This window comes from Amblyraja radiata, chromosome 19 (assembly GCF_010909765.2).
Source record: "Amblyraja radiata isolate CabotCenter1 chromosome 19, sAmbRad1.1.pri, whole genome shotgun sequence".
Lineage (NCBI taxonomy): Eukaryota > Metazoa > Chordata > Chondrichthyes > Rajiformes > Rajidae > Amblyraja > Amblyraja radiata.
Genome location: NC_045974.1, coordinates 1,791,170 through 1,811,081, shown reverse-complemented (window position 1 = coordinate 1,811,081; position 19,912 = coordinate 1,791,170). Strand labels below are relative to the sequence as shown.

The 19,912-nt window shown below is 48.9% G+C and overlaps 1 protein-coding gene across 2 annotated transcripts in view; it reads left to right on the top strand.

Moving 5' to 3' along the window:
* The window catches only part of lrp6 (LDL receptor related protein 6), a 128,160-nt gene that overhangs the window by 89,299 nt on the left and 18,949 nt on the right, over positions 1-19,912 (top strand). For both annotated transcript variants that reach the window (XM_033037430.1, XM_033037431.1), the window contains exons 8-15: positions 1,648-1,864; positions 3,690-3,979; positions 5,843-6,069; positions 7,328-7,512; positions 8,378-8,704; positions 11,339-11,541; positions 13,805-14,016; positions 15,153-15,343. In XM_033037430.1, the coding sequence (XP_032893321.1) occupies positions 1,648-1,864; positions 3,690-3,979; positions 5,843-6,069; positions 7,328-7,512; positions 8,378-8,704; positions 11,339-11,541; positions 13,805-14,016; positions 15,153-15,343 (1,852 nt within the window). The remainder of the gene's footprint in view (positions 1-1,647; positions 1,865-3,689; positions 3,980-5,842; positions 6,070-7,327; positions 7,513-8,377; positions 8,705-11,338; positions 11,542-13,804; positions 14,017-15,152; positions 15,344-19,912) is intronic.

Below are 19,912 nucleotides of genomic sequence, written 5' to 3'. Positions count from 1 at the left end.
AGGTGCAGGAGTAGCCCATTCGGCCCTTCGAGCCAGCACCGCCATTCAATGTGATCAAAGCCAGCACCGCCATTCAATGTGATCAAAGCCAGCACCCGTCATAGGTAGATTAGTGACGTAAACGCCCTGTCCCACTTTCCCGAGATACTCACGAACTCTCCCGAGTTTTCCCCTTGATTCGAACTCGGAGAATTACGGTAATAGCCATTCGTAGGTACTCGGGGCTATTTGTTTTTACTCGTGGACATTTATCAACCTGTTGAAAAGAACGTCCCGACTTACCTGATGCCCCGAGTTCCTACGGCTGGCATTACGAGCCGCTACGAAACATCTACGGACTCCTACGGCCTCGCTACCGACATTCCCCGAGTTCGAATCAAGGGGAAAACTCGGGAGAGTTCGTGAGTAACTCGGGAAAGCGGGACAGGGCTTTAAAAGTGGAGTTTGGACTGTAAGCTATCTAAGTATGTTTCTGTAAGAACTTTAATCTGTAATATTTGAGACGGCATTTTCCTGAAGTAATTGAGAAACCAGCCGCCTAAGATGAGATCATCTCTCGGGAGGTTCTTAATGTGTTTAAAGGATGGCACGGGAATATTTTATAAGCTGGTTGCCTTCCAAACACATTAGATATCCCCTGAAAGGTCATCTCACCCATAGGCAACTGGTTTAAGTATTCTTGTGGCGTTGATTCCAGTGGAATCTCTCGCTCCCTCGCTAGAAATATCTGGACTTGTCCGGCAGTATGTTTGCCTGCTGAGTGGTGGGTGGGTCGGGGAGTAAATTCCAACACACAGTGGAATTCTAGAGACCTCTGCTGATAATTCATCATAGTGTGGTGTTGGATACTGTGCAAGCTGTACCCAGCATTCAAGGCCGCCCAACCCAGCCAATGTTTACGCACCAGCCATATAACCATATAACAATTACAGCACGGAAACAGGCCATCTCGGCCCTTCTAGTCCGTGCCGAACACTTACTCTCACCTAATCCCATCTACCTGCACTCAGACCATAACCCTTCATTCCTTTCCCGTCCATATAACTATCCAATTTATTTTTAAATGATAAAATCGAACCTGCCTCCACCACATCCACTGGAAGCTCATTCCACACAGCTACCACTCTCTGAGTAAAGAAGCCATGGAAACAGATCTACAATCACATATTACAATCACTCCCTACTCTTTAAATGTAGACAAAAGTGCTGGAGAAACTCAGCGGGTGCGGCTGCATCTGTGGAGTGAAGGAAATAGGCAACGTTTCGGGTTGAAACCCTTCTCTGTTTAAATCACTATACTCGATTGTACTCGTGTCTTTGTGCTGACTGGATAGCCTGGAAACACAGACGATAGGTGCATGAGTAGGCCATTCGGCCCTTCGAGCCAGCACCGCCATTCAATATGATCATGGCTGATCATCCACAATCAGTATCCCGTTCCTGATTTCTCCCCTGATTTCTATCCCTTGATTCCGTTAGCCCCCAGAACTATATCTAACTCTCTCTTGAATACATCCAGGTCTCCACTGCCTTCTGTGGCGGAGAATTCCACACAGGTTCACAACTGTCTGGGTGACACACAACATAAAGCATCTTGCTGTACGCGACAGTAAACTAAGTGAAGTGAGCCATTTGTGTCCAACCCAGGTGATGAACTGTGACGGCACTGACAGGCGGGTGCTAGTGGAGGACAAGCTGCCACACATCTTTGGTTTCACCATCCTGGGCGACTACATCTACTGGACTGACTGGCAGCGACGCAGCATCGAGCGTGTTCACAAAACATCTGCCGTCAGGGAGACCATCATCGACCAGCTGCCCGACCTGATGGGTCTGAAGGCCACCAACGTCCACCGCATCTTGGGTACGTCGCCAACTCAACCTTTGCCAATCATGTTTTATTCATAGTCTTAGTTTTCAATCCAATGCCGTCTGTTACTATTGAGTGTTGATCCCTCTGGTACGGGTAAAAGATCTCTGTGTGCGTTCACCCTGGCAGTTCCCACCAAGGGCGGCACGGTGGCGTAGCGGTAGAGTTGCTGCCTAACAGCACCAGAGACCCGGGTTCGATCCCGACGACGGGCGCTGTCTGTACGGAGTTTGCACATTCTCCCCGTGATCACGTGGGTTTTCCCCGGGTGCTCCGGTTTCCTCCCACACTCCAAAGATGTGCAGGTTTGTCGGCTAATTGGCTTTGGTAAAATTGTAAATTGTCCCCATTGTGTAGGATAGTGTTAGTGTGCGTGGGATAGTGTTAGTGTGCGTGGGATAGTGTTAGTGTGCGGGGGATAGTGTTAGTGTGCGTGGATAGTGTTAGAGTGCGGGGATAGTGTTAGTGTGCGTGGATAGTGTTAGTGTGCGGGGGATAGTGTTAGTGTGCGTGGATAGTGTTAGTGTGCGGGGGATAGTGTTACTGTGCGGGGATAGTGTTAGTGTGCGGGGATAGTGTTAGTGTGCGGGGGATAGTGCTAGTGTGCGTGGGATAGTGTTAGTGTGCGGGGATAGTGTTACTGTGCGGGGGATAGTGTTAGTGTGCGGGGGATAGTGTTAGTGTGCGTGGGATAGTGTTAGTGTGCGTGGGATAGTGTTAGTGTGCGGGGGATAGCGTTAGTGTGCGGGGGATAGTGTTAGTGTGTGTGGATAGTGTTAGTGTGCGTGGGATAGTGTTAGTGTGCGTGGGATAGTGTTAGTGTGCGTGGAAGGTGTTGGTGTGCGGGGATAGTGTTAGTGTGCGGGGGATAGTGTTAGTGTGCGGGGGATAGTGTTAGTGTGCGGGGGATAGTGTTAGTGTGTGTGGATAGTGTTAGTGTGCGGGGGATAGTGTTAGTGTGCGTGGGATAGTGTTAGTGTGCGTGGACAGTGTTGGTGTGCGGGGATAGTGTTAGTGTGCGGGGATAGTGTTAGTGTGCGGGGATAGTGTTAGTGTGCGGGGGATAGTGTTAGTGTGCGGGGGATAGTGTTAGTGTGCGGGGATAGTGTTAGTGTGCGGGGGATAGTGTTAGTGTGCGGGGATAGTGTTAGTGTGCGGGGGATAGTGTTAGTGTGCGTGGGATAGTGTTAGTGTGCGTGGATAGTGTTAGTGTGCGGGGATAGTGTTAGTGTGCGTGGGATAGTGTTAGTGTGCGTGGATAGTGTTAGTGTGCGTGGGATAGTGTTAGTGTGCGGGGGATAGTGTTAGTGTGCGTGGATAGTGTTAGTGTGCGGGGATAGTGTTTGTGTGCGGGGGATAGTGTTAGTGTGCGGGGGATAGTGTTAGTGTGCGGGGGATAGTGTTAGTGTGCGGGGGATAGTGTTAGTGTGCAGGTAATAGTGCGGGGGTATGGAGAGAAGGCAGGTACAGGATACTGAGTTGGATGATCAGCCATGATCATATTGAATGGCGGTGCAGGCTTGAAGGGCCGAATGGCCTACTGCTGCACCTATTTTCAATGTTTCTAGACAAAAGTGCTGGAGTAACTCAGCGGGTGAGGCATCATCGATGGAGCGAAGGAATAGGTGACGTTTCGGGTCGAGACCCTTCTGGAAACTCAGCGGGTGAGGCAGCATCTATAAGCGTCACCTATTCCTTCGCTCCATAGATGCTGCCTCACCCGCTGAGTTTCTCCAGCATTTTTATCTAGCTTCTTTCAACAACCACGCATCTGTTCTATGTTATTGTCACAGGGACACTGAGTTGAGTGTGTTTTCAGGTACCAACCCATGTGCGGAGAACAACGGTGGCTGCAGCCACCTGTGCCTGTACAAGCCTCAAGGTGTGCGATGTGCCTGTCCCATCGGCCTGGAGCTGATCCGGGACATGAGGACCTGCATCATTCCTGAAGCCTTCCTTCTCTTCTCTCGTCGGGCCGACATCAGGCGGATCTCGCTGGAAACCAACAACAATAACGTGGCCATCCCGCTGACCGGTGTGAAGGAGGCTTCAGCCCTGGACTTCGATGTGACCGACAATCGGATTTACTGGACAGATATCAGCTTGAAGGTACACACACACACACACACACACACACACCGCCTAGTTACTGCTGCAGTCTCTCGGCTGCCAGGATAATGCGATCCCACAGGAGGCTGGCCTGCCAGCAGCAGTAGTTGCAGCCGGAATATGAAAATAACTCCTTCTCTGTGAGAACCCAGCCTCAACAATGCACTAAGATGCTGCACGCTCAGAACAGCTCCTCAAATGGTGGAGGGATGGGAGGGGGAGGGGGAGGAGAGGGAGAGAGAGGGGGAGAGGAGGAGGGGGGTGAGAGAGAAAGGGAAATGGTGGGGAGGAGGAGAGGAGAAGAAGGAGAGAGGAAGGGAGGGAGAAGGGGAGGGGTGAGAGGGGGAGGGGGAGGAGGGGAAGAGAGAGAGGAGGGAGGGAGAGGGATGGGGAGGAAGGGGCAGTGGGAGGGAGGGGTGGAGGGGGAGGAGAGGGAGAGAGAGAGAGGAAGAGATGGGAGGGGTGAGAGGGAGAGAGGAGGGAGGAGGAGGGGGGGGGGGGGGGGAGGGGAGGACCACCACTTTTTTGTAGAATGATCTAATTTGCTAAAATACACACAGCCAATAACTGCTTGGGTTTAAAGCTGATCAACTCCCTTATCAGTTTGGACAGAGAATGTGGGATTAGATCCAGCCTGGTTGATGCAGAGACAAGGAAATGCAGACGCAGGTTTACAAAGAGAAAGACACAGAGTGCTGGAGTAACTCAGCGGGTCAGGCAGCATCTGTGGAGAACATGGATTGGCAAAGTTAAGGGTGGTGACTCCTATTCAGAATGATTGTGGTGGGGGGGGGGGGGATGGGTTGGGAGGGGCTAGTGCGGTGGGGGTGGGGGGGGGGGGGGGGTGGTGAGAAAGCTCGAAGAGAAGCTTGGCAGGACAAACCCAGGCGAGTGATAGGTGGATACAGGGAGGGCTTTGCCCTGGCCCTCTCCTCTCTTCCAACCTCCCCCTCCCCACCACAACCAGTCTGAAGAAAGGTCCTGAAACATCACCAAGCCTTGTTCTTCTTAGATGCTGGGAAGCGGGTTTGACCCTGACCTTGGGTGCTGTCTGTGTGGAGTTTGCATGTTCTCACTGTGATCACATGGGTGTTCCTTGCTCGTCCCAAAGACGTGCGGGTTTGTAGGTTAATCGGCCCCTCTGTAAATTACCCCCTAGTGTGTGGGGAGTGGATGAGAAAGCGGATCGCACAGAACTAGTGTGAACTGGGTGATCGATGCGGACACGGTGGGCAGAAGGGCCCGTTTCTATGCTGTATCTTTTAATCAATGAATCAAACTGTCTGAGGACGGGACCTGTCTGAAACGTCACCTATCCATGTTCCCCACAGATGCTGCCTGACCCGCTGAGTTACTCCAGCACTCTGTGAAACGTCACCTATCCATGTTCCCCACAGATGCTGCCTGACCCGCTGAGTTACTCCAGCACTCTGTGAAACGTCACCTATCCATGTTCTCCACAGATGCTGCCTGACCCGCTGAGTTACTCCAGCACTCTGTGAAACGTCACCTATCCATGTTCCCCACAGATGCTGCCTGACCCACTGAGTTATATGATGCAGCAGCATCTATGGAGCTAAGGAAATAGGCAACGTTTCAGGCCGAAATCCTTCTGGAAATAGGCAACGTTTCGGGCCGAAACCCTTACGGGTTTCGGCCCGAAACGTTGCCTATTTCCTTAGCTCCATAGATGCTGCCTGACCCGCTGAGTTACTCCAGCACTCTGTGAAACGTCACCTATCCATGTTCTCCGCAGATGCTGCCTGACCCGCTGAGTTACTCCAGCACTCTGTGTCTTTTCTTGTAAACCAGCACCTGCAGTTGCTTGTGTCTCCACTCAGTCCCATGGCCCTTGTTTTACAGACCATCAGCCGGGCATTCATGAACGGCAGTGCTCTAGAGCACGTGGTGGAGTTTGGCCTGGACTACCCGGAAGGCATGGCGGTGGATTGGCTGGGCAAGAACCTGTACTGGGCTGACACTGGCACCAACCGCATCGAGGTAGCCCGGCTGGATGGGCAGCACCGGCAGGTGTTGGTGTGGAAGGACCTGGACAGCCCCCGGGCCCTGGCACTCGACCCCGCTCAAGGGTAAGAGACCTCCTCGATGGGAACGCGTGTCAAGCAAGGGTCATGGGGAGAAGGCGGGAAAATGGGGTGAGGAGCCAGAGATCAGCCATGATTGATTGGTGGAGTAGAGTGGGCTCGATGGGCCGAATGGCCTCATTCAACTGGTAGAACCTGTGAATCTGACACAATAGTGACCTCATAATAAATGCTTCGCGTTGCACGGAAACGGGCCCTTCGGCCCAACTCGTCCATGCTAACCCACATGCTCCAACCAAGCTAGTCCCACCTGCCTGCATTTGGCCCAGATCCCTCTCTACCTTTCCCTATCCATGTACCTTTTAAGTCTTTTAAATCCTTTAAAAGTGCCTTTTAAATGTTGTTTTGTACCTGCCTCCTCTGGCAGTTCGTTCCATACACCCTCTGTTTGGAAAAGTTGCCCCTCGGGTTCCTATTAAATCTTTCCCCTCTCGCCTTTGACCTGTGGCTCAACCTCTGGTTCTTGATTCATTCACCCCATCGATCCCTGTCTATTTCGTACATCTCTATACGATCACCCCTCAGCCTCCTACGCTCCAAGGAATAAAGTCCCGCCCTGCCCCAACTCTCCCCACAGCTCAATCCCTCGAGTCCGAGCAACATCCTCGTAAATCTTCTCTGCACGCATTCCAACTTAATGGGGAGAAAGACTTCAAAACATCCAATGGACTTTTGTCCCAGCATTTTTCCAAAGTGCTTTAACAGTCGTGTTTTTGAAGCATTAACCTGAACATGAATTCATGCTTTTGGAAGTCAGATCAATACATTAAACCTTTCACAACCACCACGTTTTTATATATGTGGTCTTCAAGTAACAGACGTGGAAGGGTGCGGTTTTTGCGCAGCCAATGGTGAGGGCAGTTTACACATCGAGTTAGTGGGCAAAATGTAACATCAAGTGTGATTATTTTGTTGTAAATATCTTCTGAGATGAGTTTGCCGTGCCCTGTATTGTTCTAGATTGCATTGGTGAATTGCTGCTAATAAACAACTCGTGTGAAGGATAGACAAATGGGAGCGCGTGTTTCAATCACCTTCACCCATGGTTTTCAACCTCCCCTGACCAAACACACCGGGGTAGTTTTCAATTTGCCGTGGATAGCATTTCCAACCGCCCATTATTCCCTCCTCCCCCTCAAATCTTCCGTCCCACAACATTCTGTAATGTGCAGCATTTCTGGAGAGACGTTTGTCAGGTTTCACTTGCTTGCTGTGGGAATGTTGACGGGTTTGTTTGCCGTAGGTTTATGTACTGGACTGAGTGGGGCGGTAAGCCAAAGATCGACAGGGCTGCCATGGATGGAACCGGCAGGATCACTCTGGTTCCAAATGTTGGACGAGCAAATGGACTAACTATTGATTACGCGGAGCGGAGGCTATACTGGACGGATCTGGATACAAGTCTGATCGAATCCTCCAATATGTTGGGTGAGTTTTACATTGGGAGAAACAGTTTTGCTATGTTTTCTCCTTCCCCCTCACCCCCCCCCCCATCAGTGTGCTGGGTGCAGGACAGATCTTCAGACATATCCATGCACAGAAGGATGAGAGGGTATCTCATTGAAACATATAAGATTATTAAGGGTTTGGTCACGCTAGAGGCAGGAAACATGTTCCCGATGTTGGGGGAGTCCAGAACCAGGGGCCACACACAGTTTAAGAATAAGGGGTAAGCCATTTAGAACGGAGACGAGGAAACACTTTTTCCCACAGAGAGTGGCAAGTCTGTGGAATTCTCTGCCTCAGAGGGCGGTGGAGGCCGGTTCTCTGGATACTTTCAAGAGAGAGCTAGATAGGGCCCTTAAAGATAGCGGAGTCAGAGGATATGGGGAGAAGGCAGGAACGGGGTACTGATTGGGGATGATCAGCCATGATCACATTGAATGGCGGTGCTGGCTCGAAGGGCCGAATGGCCTACTCATGTGTTGATTGTCACAGGAAGTTGTAGTTTCTAATCAATTTTAGTTTAGTTTAGAGATACAGTGCGGAAACAGGCCCTTCGGCCCACAGAGTCCATGCGGACCAGCGATCGCCCCGTACATTTACACTATCCTACACAGACTGGGGACAATTTACATTTATACCAAGCCTATTAACCTACAAACTTGTACGTCTTTGGAGTGTGGGAAGAAACCAAAGATCTTGGAGGAAAACCCAGGCAGGTCACGGGGAGAACGTGCAAACTCCGTGCAGACAGCACCCGTAGTCAGGATGGAACCCGGGTCCCTGGCGCTGTAAGCGCTGTAACTCTACCGCTGAGCCACCGATGCTAATTGAGGTGATTATGTTGCAGGTCTGGATCGGGAGGTGATTGCCGATGACCTGCCTCATCCATTCGGCTTAACACAGTACCAAGACTACATTTACTGGACGGACTGGAGCCGCCGTAGTATTGAACGAGCCAACAAAACCAGCGGGCAAAACCGCACCATCATCCAAGGCCACTTGGACTACGTGATGGATATCCTGGTGTTTCATTCCTCAAGGCAGGGCGGGTGGAACGAGTGCTCTTCCAGCAATGGCCACTGCACCCACCTGTGTTTGGCCATGCCGGCTGTTGGCTACGTCTGTGGATGCCCAGCTCACTACTACCTCAACGTGGACAACAAGACCTGTAGCCGTGAGTATCATAAGTCTAATACCGTGCTGTGCAAAGTGGGGGCTGGTTATGGACGCAGTGGGGATAAGTCAAGTCAAGTTTATTCGTCACATACACATACGAGATGTGCAGTGAAATGAAAAGTGGCAATGCTCACAAATTGTGCAAAAAACAAACAAACAGACTGCAAACAGAATGGAACAGAATCACATATTACATATTGCATATTTGTGGGAGGGAAGAAAAGGAAAAAACAGCAATTTTAAAAAGACACCACACAGCAGTAGAGTGGTCCAGTAAATGTTAGTCCCTGGTGAGATTGGAGTTTACTGTCCTAATGGCCTCTGGGAAGAAACTCCTTCTCATCCTCTCCGCTTTCACAGCATGGCAACAGAGGCGTTTGCCTGACCGTAGCAGCTGGAACAGTCCGTTGCAGGGGTGGAAGGGGTCTCCCATGATCTTGTTGGCTCTGGTGTTGCACCTCCTGATGTATAGTTCCTGCAGGGGGGCGAGTGTAGTTCCCATAGTGCGTTCGGCCGAACGCACTACTCTCTGCAGAGCCTTCTTGTCCTGGGCAGAGCAATTCCCAAACCAAATTGTGATGTTTCCGGACAATATGCTTTCCACAGCCGCTGAGTAGAAGCACTGGTTGATCTTCAGAGACACTCTGAATTTCCTCAATTGCCTGAGGTGGTAAAGGCGCTGCCTTGCCTTACTCACCAGTGCTGCAGTGTGTGTTGTCCATGTCAGATCCTCTGTGATCCTCAGAGTACACTACCCAACAACATAGACCAGCCATGATGGCGTGGTGGAGTAGACATGAGGCCTCATTCTGAGTAAAGAAGTTCCCCCTCATGTTACCCCTAAACTTCTGTCCCTTAATTCTGAAGTCATGTCCTTGTTTGAATCTTCCCTATTCTCAAAGGGAAAAGCTTGTCCACGTCAACTCTGTCCATCCCTCTCATCATTTTAAAGACCTCTATCAAGTCCCCCCTTACAAAATTCTTAAGGGGTTGGACAGGAAGCAGGAAGATTATTCCTGATGTTGGGGAAGTCCAGAACTAGGGGTCACAGTTTAAGGATAAAAGGGAAGTCTTTTAGGACCGAGATGAGAAGAAACTTTTTCACACAGAGAGTGGTGAATCTCTGGAACTCTCTGCCACAGAGGGTAGTCGAGGCCAGTTCATTGGCTATATTTAAGAGGGAGTTAGATGTGGCCCTTGTGGCTAAAGGGATCAGGGGGTATGGAGAGAAGGCAGGGATGGGATACTGAGTTGGATGATCAGCCATGATCATATTGAATGGCGGTGCAGGCTCGAATGGCCTACTCCTGTACCTATTTTCTATGTTTCTAAAATGAACATGGATTTAAATCCAACTATGGGTTGGGTGAGGTGGGTGGGGAGGGACGAGGTGGGTGGGTTGGGTGAGGTGGGTGGGGAGGGACGAGGTGGGTGGGTTGGGTGAGGTGGGTGGGGAGGGACGAGGTGGGTGGGTTGGGTGAGGTGGGTGGGGAGGGACGAGAGGCTGGTCTATCTCCACTTTTCTCACTCTTTTTCTTTTTGTTCTTTTTTCCCCTTCTTTTCTTTCTCTCTTTGACCCACTCTATTGGCCACACTACTGTGGTGGTCTAGGGGTCCTATCTTTACACCTCTCACTTTTTCTCTCTCTTTTCTTTTCCTTTATTTAAAAAATAAAAAGTTTAATAAAATAAGAACATGATCAACAGAGCAACAATGGGTCTGGATAACAAGGGAGAGACAATTGATTGGAGAAACAAGGAACTGCAGATGTTGGTTTATACCAAAGATAGATACAATGTGCAGCAGTAACTCAGCGGGTTGAGTCAAAACATCACTCATCCTCATTCTCCTGATGCTGCCTGACCCGCTGAGTTACTTCAGCACTCTGTGAAACGTCACCTATCCATGTTCTCCACAGATGCTGCCTGACCCGCTGAGTTACTCCAGCACTCTGTGAAACGTCACCTATCCATGTTCTCCACAGATGCTGCCTGACCCGCTGAGTTACTCCAGCACCTTGTCCCTTTTTAAATTGTAAATCAGCATCTGCAGTTCCGTGTGTCTCCTCTTAAGAAAAGTTAACTAGGATATCATTCAGCCTTTTCCTCTTATTATGAAGAAATTATGCAAGCATTGCTTAAATATAGTTAACTTCACTGAGTTATAAATCGTGGTATTTTTCAATATTAAATGCCCGAGAATATTTGTTTTTAAGGTATAATTTTATCATCTTTTTAAAAAAATTAAACGTAGGAAACCTATTTCAATTTATCGTGGAAGCATTTGTTTTTGTTTACGCTTGCCTCTCTATTGGAAGGAGATGAGGGGGAATTTCTTTAATCAGAAAGTGATGAATCTGTGGAATTCTTTGCCACAATGGCTGTGGAGGCCAAGTCAGTGGATATTTTTAAGGCAGAGATAGATAGATTATAGATCAGTACGGGTGTCAGGGGTTATGGGGAGACGGCAAGAGAATGGGGTTAGGCGGGAGAGATAGATCAGCCATGATTGAATGGAGGAGCAGACTTGATGGGCCGAATGGCCTTATTCTGCTCCGATCACTGATGACCATATGACACATTGGACTCTGGCCCAGCCAGACTAATGCATGTTTATTGTTATTATTTTGCAGCCCCAACTTCGTTTTTGCTGTTCAGTCAAAAGAATGCGATTAATCGAATGGTTATTGATGAACAGCAGAGTCCAGATATCATCCTTCCCATCCACAGCCTGAAAAATGTCCGGGCTATCGATTATGATCCCGTCAACAAACATCTCTATTGGATCGATTCTCGTCAAAATGTTATCCGGCGAGCGCAGGAAGATGGGAGCCAGGTCAGTATTGGACCACACCTCGATTGGCAGCTCACCCATCCGTACAAGAATAATCCCGGGAATGAGTGGGTTAACATATGATGAGCGTTTGTCGGCACTGGGCCTGTACTCACTGGAGTTTAGAAGAATGAGGGGGGACCTCATTGGAACATACTGAACAGTGGATGTGGAGAGGATGTTTCCACTAGTGGGAGAGTCTAGGACTAGAGGTCACAGCCTCAGAATTAAAGGACGCTCTTCTAGGAAGGAGATGAGGAGGAATTTCACGAGTCAGACGGTGGTGGATCTGTGGAATTCTTTGCCACAGAAGGCTGTGGAGTCGAAGTCAGTGGATGTATTTAAGGCAGAGATAGATTCTTGATTAGTACGGGTGTCAGAGGCTATGGGGAGAAGGCAGGAGAATTGGGTTAGCAGTGAGATAGATCAGCCATGATTGAATGGTGAAGTAGACTTGATGGGCCAAATGGCCTAATTCTGTTCCTATCATATGATCGCAGACACACATTCAGAAGCATATTGATCATCCCCCTGTAAAATCTACAATAAAGCAAAAGGAAGTTTGAAATCAGCCAGAGGTCTTTTATAAAAGAGAAATCTGAACACTATGTACGTCAAAAGTCAGCTTATATTTTTGGTACTAATACTTCCAATAAATTGATCGCTTGAATTATGTCAGTTTTCCAAAAGGCGATCGATTGCCAAAGTAACAGACGTGGAAGGGTGCGGTTTTTGCACAACCAATGGTGAGGGCAGTTTACACATCGAGTTAGTGGGCAAAATGTAACATCCAGTGTGATTATATTTGTTGTAAATATCTTCTGAGATGAGTTTGCCGTGTCCTGTATTTATCTAGATTGCATTGGTGAACTGCTGTTAATAAACAGCTCGTGTGAAGGATAGACAAATGGGAGCGCCTCACCTTCACCCATGGTTTTTCGACCTCCCCTGACCAAACACACCGGGGTAGTTTTCAATTTACCGCGGAGCCGTGGATAGCTTTTCCAACCGCCCATTATTCCCTCCTCCCCCTCAAATCTTCTGTCCCACAACATTCTGTAACGTGTGCAGCATTTCTGGAGAGACGTTTGTCAGGTTTCACTTGCTGTGGGAATGTTGACGGGTTTGTTTGCCGTAGGTTTATGTACTGGACTGAGTGGGGCGGTAAGCCAAAGATCGACAGGGCTGCCATGGATGGAACCGGCAGGATCACTCTGGTTCCAAATGTTGGACGAGCAAATGGACTAACTATTGATTACGCGGAGCGGAGGCGTGATTGATTGAAGGATGCAGCATGCAAATGAGCCCTTCGGCCCATCGAGTCCATGCCGTCCCCAGCGATCACTCATTCACACTAGTCCCATGTTAGCCCACGTTCTCATCCACTCCCCACACACAAGGGGCAATTTACACAGGGCCAATTAACCTCTAAACCCCCACGTCTTTGGGATGTGGGAGGACACCAGAACACCTGGAGGAAAACCACTCTGTCACGGGGGAGGGAATGTGCAAACTCCACACAGACAGCTCCTGAGGTCAGGATTGAACCTGGGTCCCCGGCGCTGTGAGGCAGCGGCTCCACCAGCTGTGACACTGTGATACCACCCGATTGTAAATTGATAATTGTTATTTTACACACCAATTACTTTTTCGTAAATTAATTCATGTTTTTTAAAGAGAAACAGTGAAAGATTATGCTGATGATAAATCCGTTATTGAAGTATAAATAAGGGTCTCGACTCAAAATGTCACTTCACATTGTTCTTCAGAGATATTGCCTGACCCGCTGAGTTACTCCAGCACTCTGTGAAACGTCACCTATCCATGTTCTCCACAGATGCTGCCTGACCCGCTGAGTTACTCCAGCACTTGGTGCGTTTCCTTGGTAAACCAGCATCTGCAGTTTAGTTTAGTTCAGAGATACAGCATAGAAACAGACCCTTCAGCCCACCGAGTCCACGCTGCCCAGCGATCACCCCCGTACACTAACACTGTCGTACACACTAGGGACAATTTACAATCTTTACTGAAGCTAATTAACCTACAAACCTGTACGTGTTTATTGTGTGGGAAGACACCGGAGCACCCGGACAAAACCCACGTGGTCACAGGGAGAACGTACAAACTCCGTACAGACAGCACCCACAGTCAGGATCGAACCCGGTTCTCTGGCACTGTCAGGCAGCAACCACAGTGCCGCCCAGTTCCTTGTTTCTATATTCTCTGTAATTGTTTTAATTGGGTTTTATTTTTCTCTGTGTTGCAGAGTTTCACAGTTGTGACCAGTGCTCTCCCCAACCAGAACATAGACATGCAGGCGTATGACCTCAGCATCGACATCTACAGCCGCTACATCTATTGGACATGCGAGGCCACCAATGTGATCAACGTCATGAGACTGGATGGGAAACCGATCGGTGTGGTTCTAGACGGAGAGCAAGATCGACCACGAGCCATCATCGTCAACCCAGAGAGGGGGTAAATCCAACATTTGCCCTTCATAACTTCATAAGTGATAGGAGCAGAGCTAGGCCATTCGGCCCATCAAGTCTACTCCGCCATTCAATCATGGCTGAACTATCTCTCCCTCCTAACCCCATTCTCCTGCCGTCTCATCATAACCCCTGACACCCGTACTAATCAAAAAGGGTTTCGGCCCGAAACGTTGCCTATTTCCTTCGCTCCATAGATGCTGCCGCACCTGTTGAGCTTCTCCAGCAATTTTGTCTACCTAAGAATCTATCTCTGCCTTAAAAATGCCCAATGACTTGGCCTCCACAGCCTTCTGTGGCAATGAGCTCCACAGATTCACCACCCTCTGATGAAAGAAATTCCTCCTCATCTCCTTCCTAAAGGAACGTCCTTTAATTATGTGTCTATGACCTCTAGTCCTAGACTCTCCCACTAGTGGAAACATCCTCTCCACATCCACTCTTATCCAAGCCTCTTCTCTTCGCATCAATGTAATGTTTAATCATGGAATTTGTTTTTGGAGTGTATGATCATTATTATGTTTATAAGATTGTTAAGGGTTTGGACACGCTAGAGGCAGGAAACATGTTCCCGATGTTGGGGGAGTCCAGAACCAGGGGCCACAGTTTAAGAATAAGGAGTAAGCCATTTAGAATGCAGACGAGGAAACATCTTCTCACAGAGAGTTGTGAGTCCGTGGAATTCTCCGCCTCGGAGGCCGGTGGTGGCCGGTTCTCTGGATGCTTTCAAGAGAGAGCTTGATAGGGCTCTTAAAGATAGCGGAGTCAGGGGATATGGGGAGAAGGCAGGAACGGGGTACTGATTGGGGATGATCAGCCATGATCACATTGAATGGCGGTGCTGGCTCGAAGGGCCGAATGGCCTCTACTCCTGCACCTATTGTCTATTGTCACAGGAACATGAAGTTGAAGTTGTAGTTTCTAATCAATTTTAGTTTAGTTTAGAGATTAGAGATACAGTGCGGAAACAGGCCCTTCGGCCCACAGAGTCTGTGCCGACCAGCGATCCCCGCACATTAACACCATCCTACACCCACTAGGGACAATTTTTACATTTACCAAACCAATTAACCTACTCCTGCACCCATTGTCTATTGATGTTAAATTATTGTTTTTCCCCAGGTACATGTATTTCACCAACCTTCAGGACCGGTCTCCTCAGATCGAGCGGGCAGCTCTGGACGGGACGGAACGCGAGGTGCTGTTCTTCAGCGGCCTCAGCAAACCCGTCACCCTGGCCATCGACAACAAGTTCGGCAAACTTTTCTGGGCCGACTCCGACCTGCGCCGCATCGAGAGCAGCGACCTGTCGGGTAGGAGAGGAAGTGTTTACGGGGATACCTTTCGGAACGAAGGGGGGCGGAGTAACTAACTGCACCTGATGTGTTTAAGAAGGAACTGCAGATGCTGGAAAATCGAAGGTAGACAAAAGTGTTGGAGAAACTCAGCGGGTGCAGCAGCATCTATGGAGCGAAGGAAATAGGCAACGTTTCGGGCCGAAACCCTTCCGGGTTTCGGCCCGAAACGTTGCCTATTTCCTTCAGGGTTTCGGCCCGAAACGTTGCCTATTTCCTTCAGGGTTTCGGCCCGAAACGTTGCCTATTTCCTTCGCTCCATAGATGCTGCTGCACCCGCTGAGTTTCTCCAGCACTTTTGTCTACCAACTAACTGCAGATGCTGGCTTACACCGAAGATAGACTCAAAATGCTGGAGTAAGGTCATAAGTGATAGGAGCAGAATTAGGCCATTCGGCCCATCAAGGCTACTCCACCTTTCAATCCTGGCTGATCTATTTCTCCCTCCTAACCCCATGCTCCTGCCTTCTCCCCGTAACCTAAAGCTAATGGAATGTTGGCCTTCATAACAAGAGGATTTCAGTATAGGAAAAGAGAGGTTCTTCTGCAGTTGTGCAGGGCTCTGGTGAGATCACATCTGGAGTATTGCGTACAGTTTTGGTCTCCGAATTTGAGGAAGGACATCCTTGTGATTGAGGCAGTGCAGCGTAGGTTCACGAGATTGATTCCTGGGATGGTGGGACTGTCATATGAGGAAATATTGAAAAGACTGGGCTTGTATTCACTGGAGTTTAGAAGGATGAGGGGGAATCTTATAGAAACTTATAAAAGGACTGGACAAGCTAGATGCAGGAAAAATGTTCCCAATGTTGGGCGAGTCCAGAACCAGGGGTCACAGTCTTAGAATAAAGGGGAGGTCATTTAAGACTGAAGGTGAGAAAAAACTTTTTCACCCAGAGAGTTGTGAATTTATGGAATTCCCTGCCACAGAGGCCAGTGGAGGCCAAGTCACTGGATGGATTTAAGAGAGAGTTGGATAGAGCTCTAGGGGCTAGTGGAGTCAAGGGATATGGGGAGAAGGCAGGCATGGGTTATTGATTGGGGATGATCAGCCATGATCACAATGAATGATGGTGCTGGCTCGAAGGGCCGAATGGCCTCCTCCTGCACCTATTTTCTATGTTTCTATGTTACCTCTGACACCCGCACTAATGAAGAGGAACTCAGTGATTACTCCAGCATTTTGTGTCGATACAAGAAAATAGCAGTTTTAACATTATTTTGAGTACCTTTACTGCAAAGATGGAGTCTTTTAATCATTTCTGGTGGTTTTGAGTTACTCTCTCTTTGCTTTCACCGCATGTAACGGGCTTATTCCTGGACTTGTAGTCGTGTGACTGTTGCAATAGTTATTTTACTTTTGAGATACAGCGCGGAAACTGGCCTTTTGGCCCATCGAGTCCGCGCCGACCAGCGATCCCCGCACACTAACACTATTTTACACACGCTGGGAACTATGTACATTTATACTAAGCCAATTAACCTACAAACCTGTACGTCTTTGGAATGTGGGAGGAAACTGAACGTCTCGGAGAAAACCCACGCAGGTTTAGTTTGGAGATAGAAACATAGAAACATAGACAATAGGTGCAGGAGTAGGCCATTCGGCCCTTCGAGCCTGCACCGCCATTCAATATGATCATGGCTGATCATCCAACTCAGTATCCCATCCCTGCCTTCTCTCCATACCCCCTGATCCCTTTAGCCACAACGGCCACATCTAACTCCCTCTTAAATATAGCCAATGAACTGGCCTCAACTACCTTCTGTGGCAGAGAATTCCACAGATTCACCACTCTCTGTGTGAAAAATGATTTTCTCATCTCGGTCCTAAAAGACTTCCCTTTTATCCTTAAACTGTGACCCCTAGTTCTGGACTTCCCCAACATCGGGAACAATCTTCCTGCATCTAGCCTGTCCAACCCCTTAAGAATTTTGTAAGGGGGGACTTGATAGAGGTCTTTAAAATGATGAGAGGGATAGACCGAGTTGATGTGGACAAGCTTTTCCCTTTGAGAATAGGGAAGATTCAAACAAGAGGACATGACTTCAGAATTAAGGGACAGAAGTTTAGGGGTAACATGAGGGGGAACTTCTTTACTCAGAGAGTGGTAGCGGTGTGGAATGAGCTTCCAGTGGAAGTGGTGGAGGCAGGTTCGTTGGTATCATTTAAAAATAAATTGGATAGGCATATGGATGAGAAGGGAATGGAGGGTTATGGTATGAGTGCAGGCAGGTGGGACTAAGGGAAAATAATTGTTCGGCACGGACTTGTAGGGCCGAGATGGCCTGTTTCCGTGCTGTAATTGTTATATGGTTATGTGGTTTCTATAAGATCCCCCCTCAATCTTCTAAATTCTAGCGAGTACAAGCCGAAGTACAGCGTGGAAACAGGCCCTTCGGCCCATCGGGTCCGCGCCGACCAGCGATCCCCTTCACACACTAGGGACAATTTTTACATTTATCAAGCCAATTTCCTGTACGTCACCAGAGCCACGGGGAGAACGTCCAAACTCTGTACGGACAGCTCCCGTAGTCAGGATCGAACCTGGGTCTTTGGCGCTATAAGGCAGTAGCTCTACCACTGTTCTGTCCAGTGACTGTGATTATCACAGTGAGAAACTCAAGCATCAGACCTCATCGTGCAACCCAACATTTCACTTTGGTATTAGTCTCAGTTTAAGGACGGCACGGTGGCGCAGCGGTAGAGTTGCTGCCTTACAGCGCCAAGGACCCGGGTTCGATCCTGACTATGGGTGCTGTGTGCATGGAGTTTGCACGTTCTCCCCGTGACCAGGTGGGTTTTCTCTGGGAGCTCTGGTTTCCTCCCACACACCAAAGACGTACAGGTTTGTAGGCTAATTGGCTTGGTGTAATTATCCCTAGTGTGTGTAGGATAGTGTTAGTGTGCAGGGATGGCTGGTCGGTGCGGACTTGATGGGCTGTTTCTGTGCTGTATCTCCCAGCTAAACTGAACAGTTGTTTGTGGATTGGAGCTAAGTTTTCGATTCTGTTTTGAAGTGTAAATATGTCCAGCTGTTTGACTCGGACTCCATCTGATAATAGAAGTGTGTGGCTGCACTCTGGTCAGTGTAGACTGAAGTGACAATCCATGTGCAGCAGGAATCATTTTTGTTTTCTCCCTTGAGGACTCGTGGAAAACATTTTTACAAATATTGCGGCTAACCTCTGACTTGCTGGTTTGATCTTTCCCTCGGTTTGAAGCGCCGATGCGATCTCTTCCGCTAGATTGAGGATTTACTATTATTTTGGTCTGTCAGTGACGTGAAAATACTTTGGGAATGGAAACAGCTGACAGGCCGCGTGTGGTCACAGTGATTCCAGTTCTGCGTCCATGTCAGAAACACACTAATCTCACCACACAGTGACTAGTTCATCAAACATTCGTCAACATTCAGTAACCAGAGAGCAAAGTTCTTCCCACAAGAGCTGCTTGAATTACTCTCATGCAGTTAATGCCTTGGTTCACTGTCACCTGGCCCAAGGTGTGTTGAAAAGATTTTTTCTGTGTGTTATTCAATTAAATCCGCTCATACTGTACCGGCTGCTGACAGGACAATGGGCTTTTAAGGACAGAACAGTTATGCCCCTGTCCCACTTAGGAGACCTGAACGGAAACCTCTGGAGACTTTGCGCCGCACCCAAGGTTTCCGTGCGGTTCCCGGAGGTTTTTGTCAGTCTCCCTACCTGCTTCCACTACCTGCAACCTCCGGCAACCACCTGCAACCTCCGGGAACCGCACGGAAACCTTGGGTGGGGCGCAAAGTCTCCAGAGGTTTCCGTTCAGGTTTACTAAGTGGGACAGGGGTTAGGCGACTCTTTAGGCGACTGCCAGGGACCAGTTTTAATGGAATTCACCTGGCGACAACCCACGTCAACCTACGACAGCAAAAACTGTTGTTGCCAGTCGCCAAAAAATGTTCAACATTGAAAATTTTGCGGCCGTCGCCCAAAAAATCGCCCCATTAGGACTTTATAATTTAGTTTAGAGATACAGCGTGGAAACAGGCCCCTCGTCCCACCGAGTCCACGCCCACTGGTGGTTGACCGAGGGGCCTGTTTCCACACTGTATCTACATGTGCCACGTCACTGACATCATTGTTGTGGCCAAGAGCTGCAGCTGTTGGAACGTGGCCACTACGTACAGTGCAGGTTCAGGCACCATCTGTGGAGGGAATAGTCTGACGAAGGGCCTCCACCCGAAATGTCACCCATTCTTCCTCTCCTGAGATGCTGCCTAGTTACTCCAGCATGTTTGTGCCTATCTTCGGTGTAAACCAGCGTCTGCAGTTACTTCCTACGCTCTGTGGAGGGAAATTCCTTCCGCAGATGCTGACTGGACCCACCGAGTTCCTCCTGCACTTTTGAGATTTGCTAAACACCAATGTTCAGATTCAGATTCAAACTTTATTGTCATTGTGCAGTGTACAGTACAGAGACAACGAAATGCAGTTAGTTAGCATCTCCCTAGAAGAGCGACATAGAATATGAGCAATAAATAAATA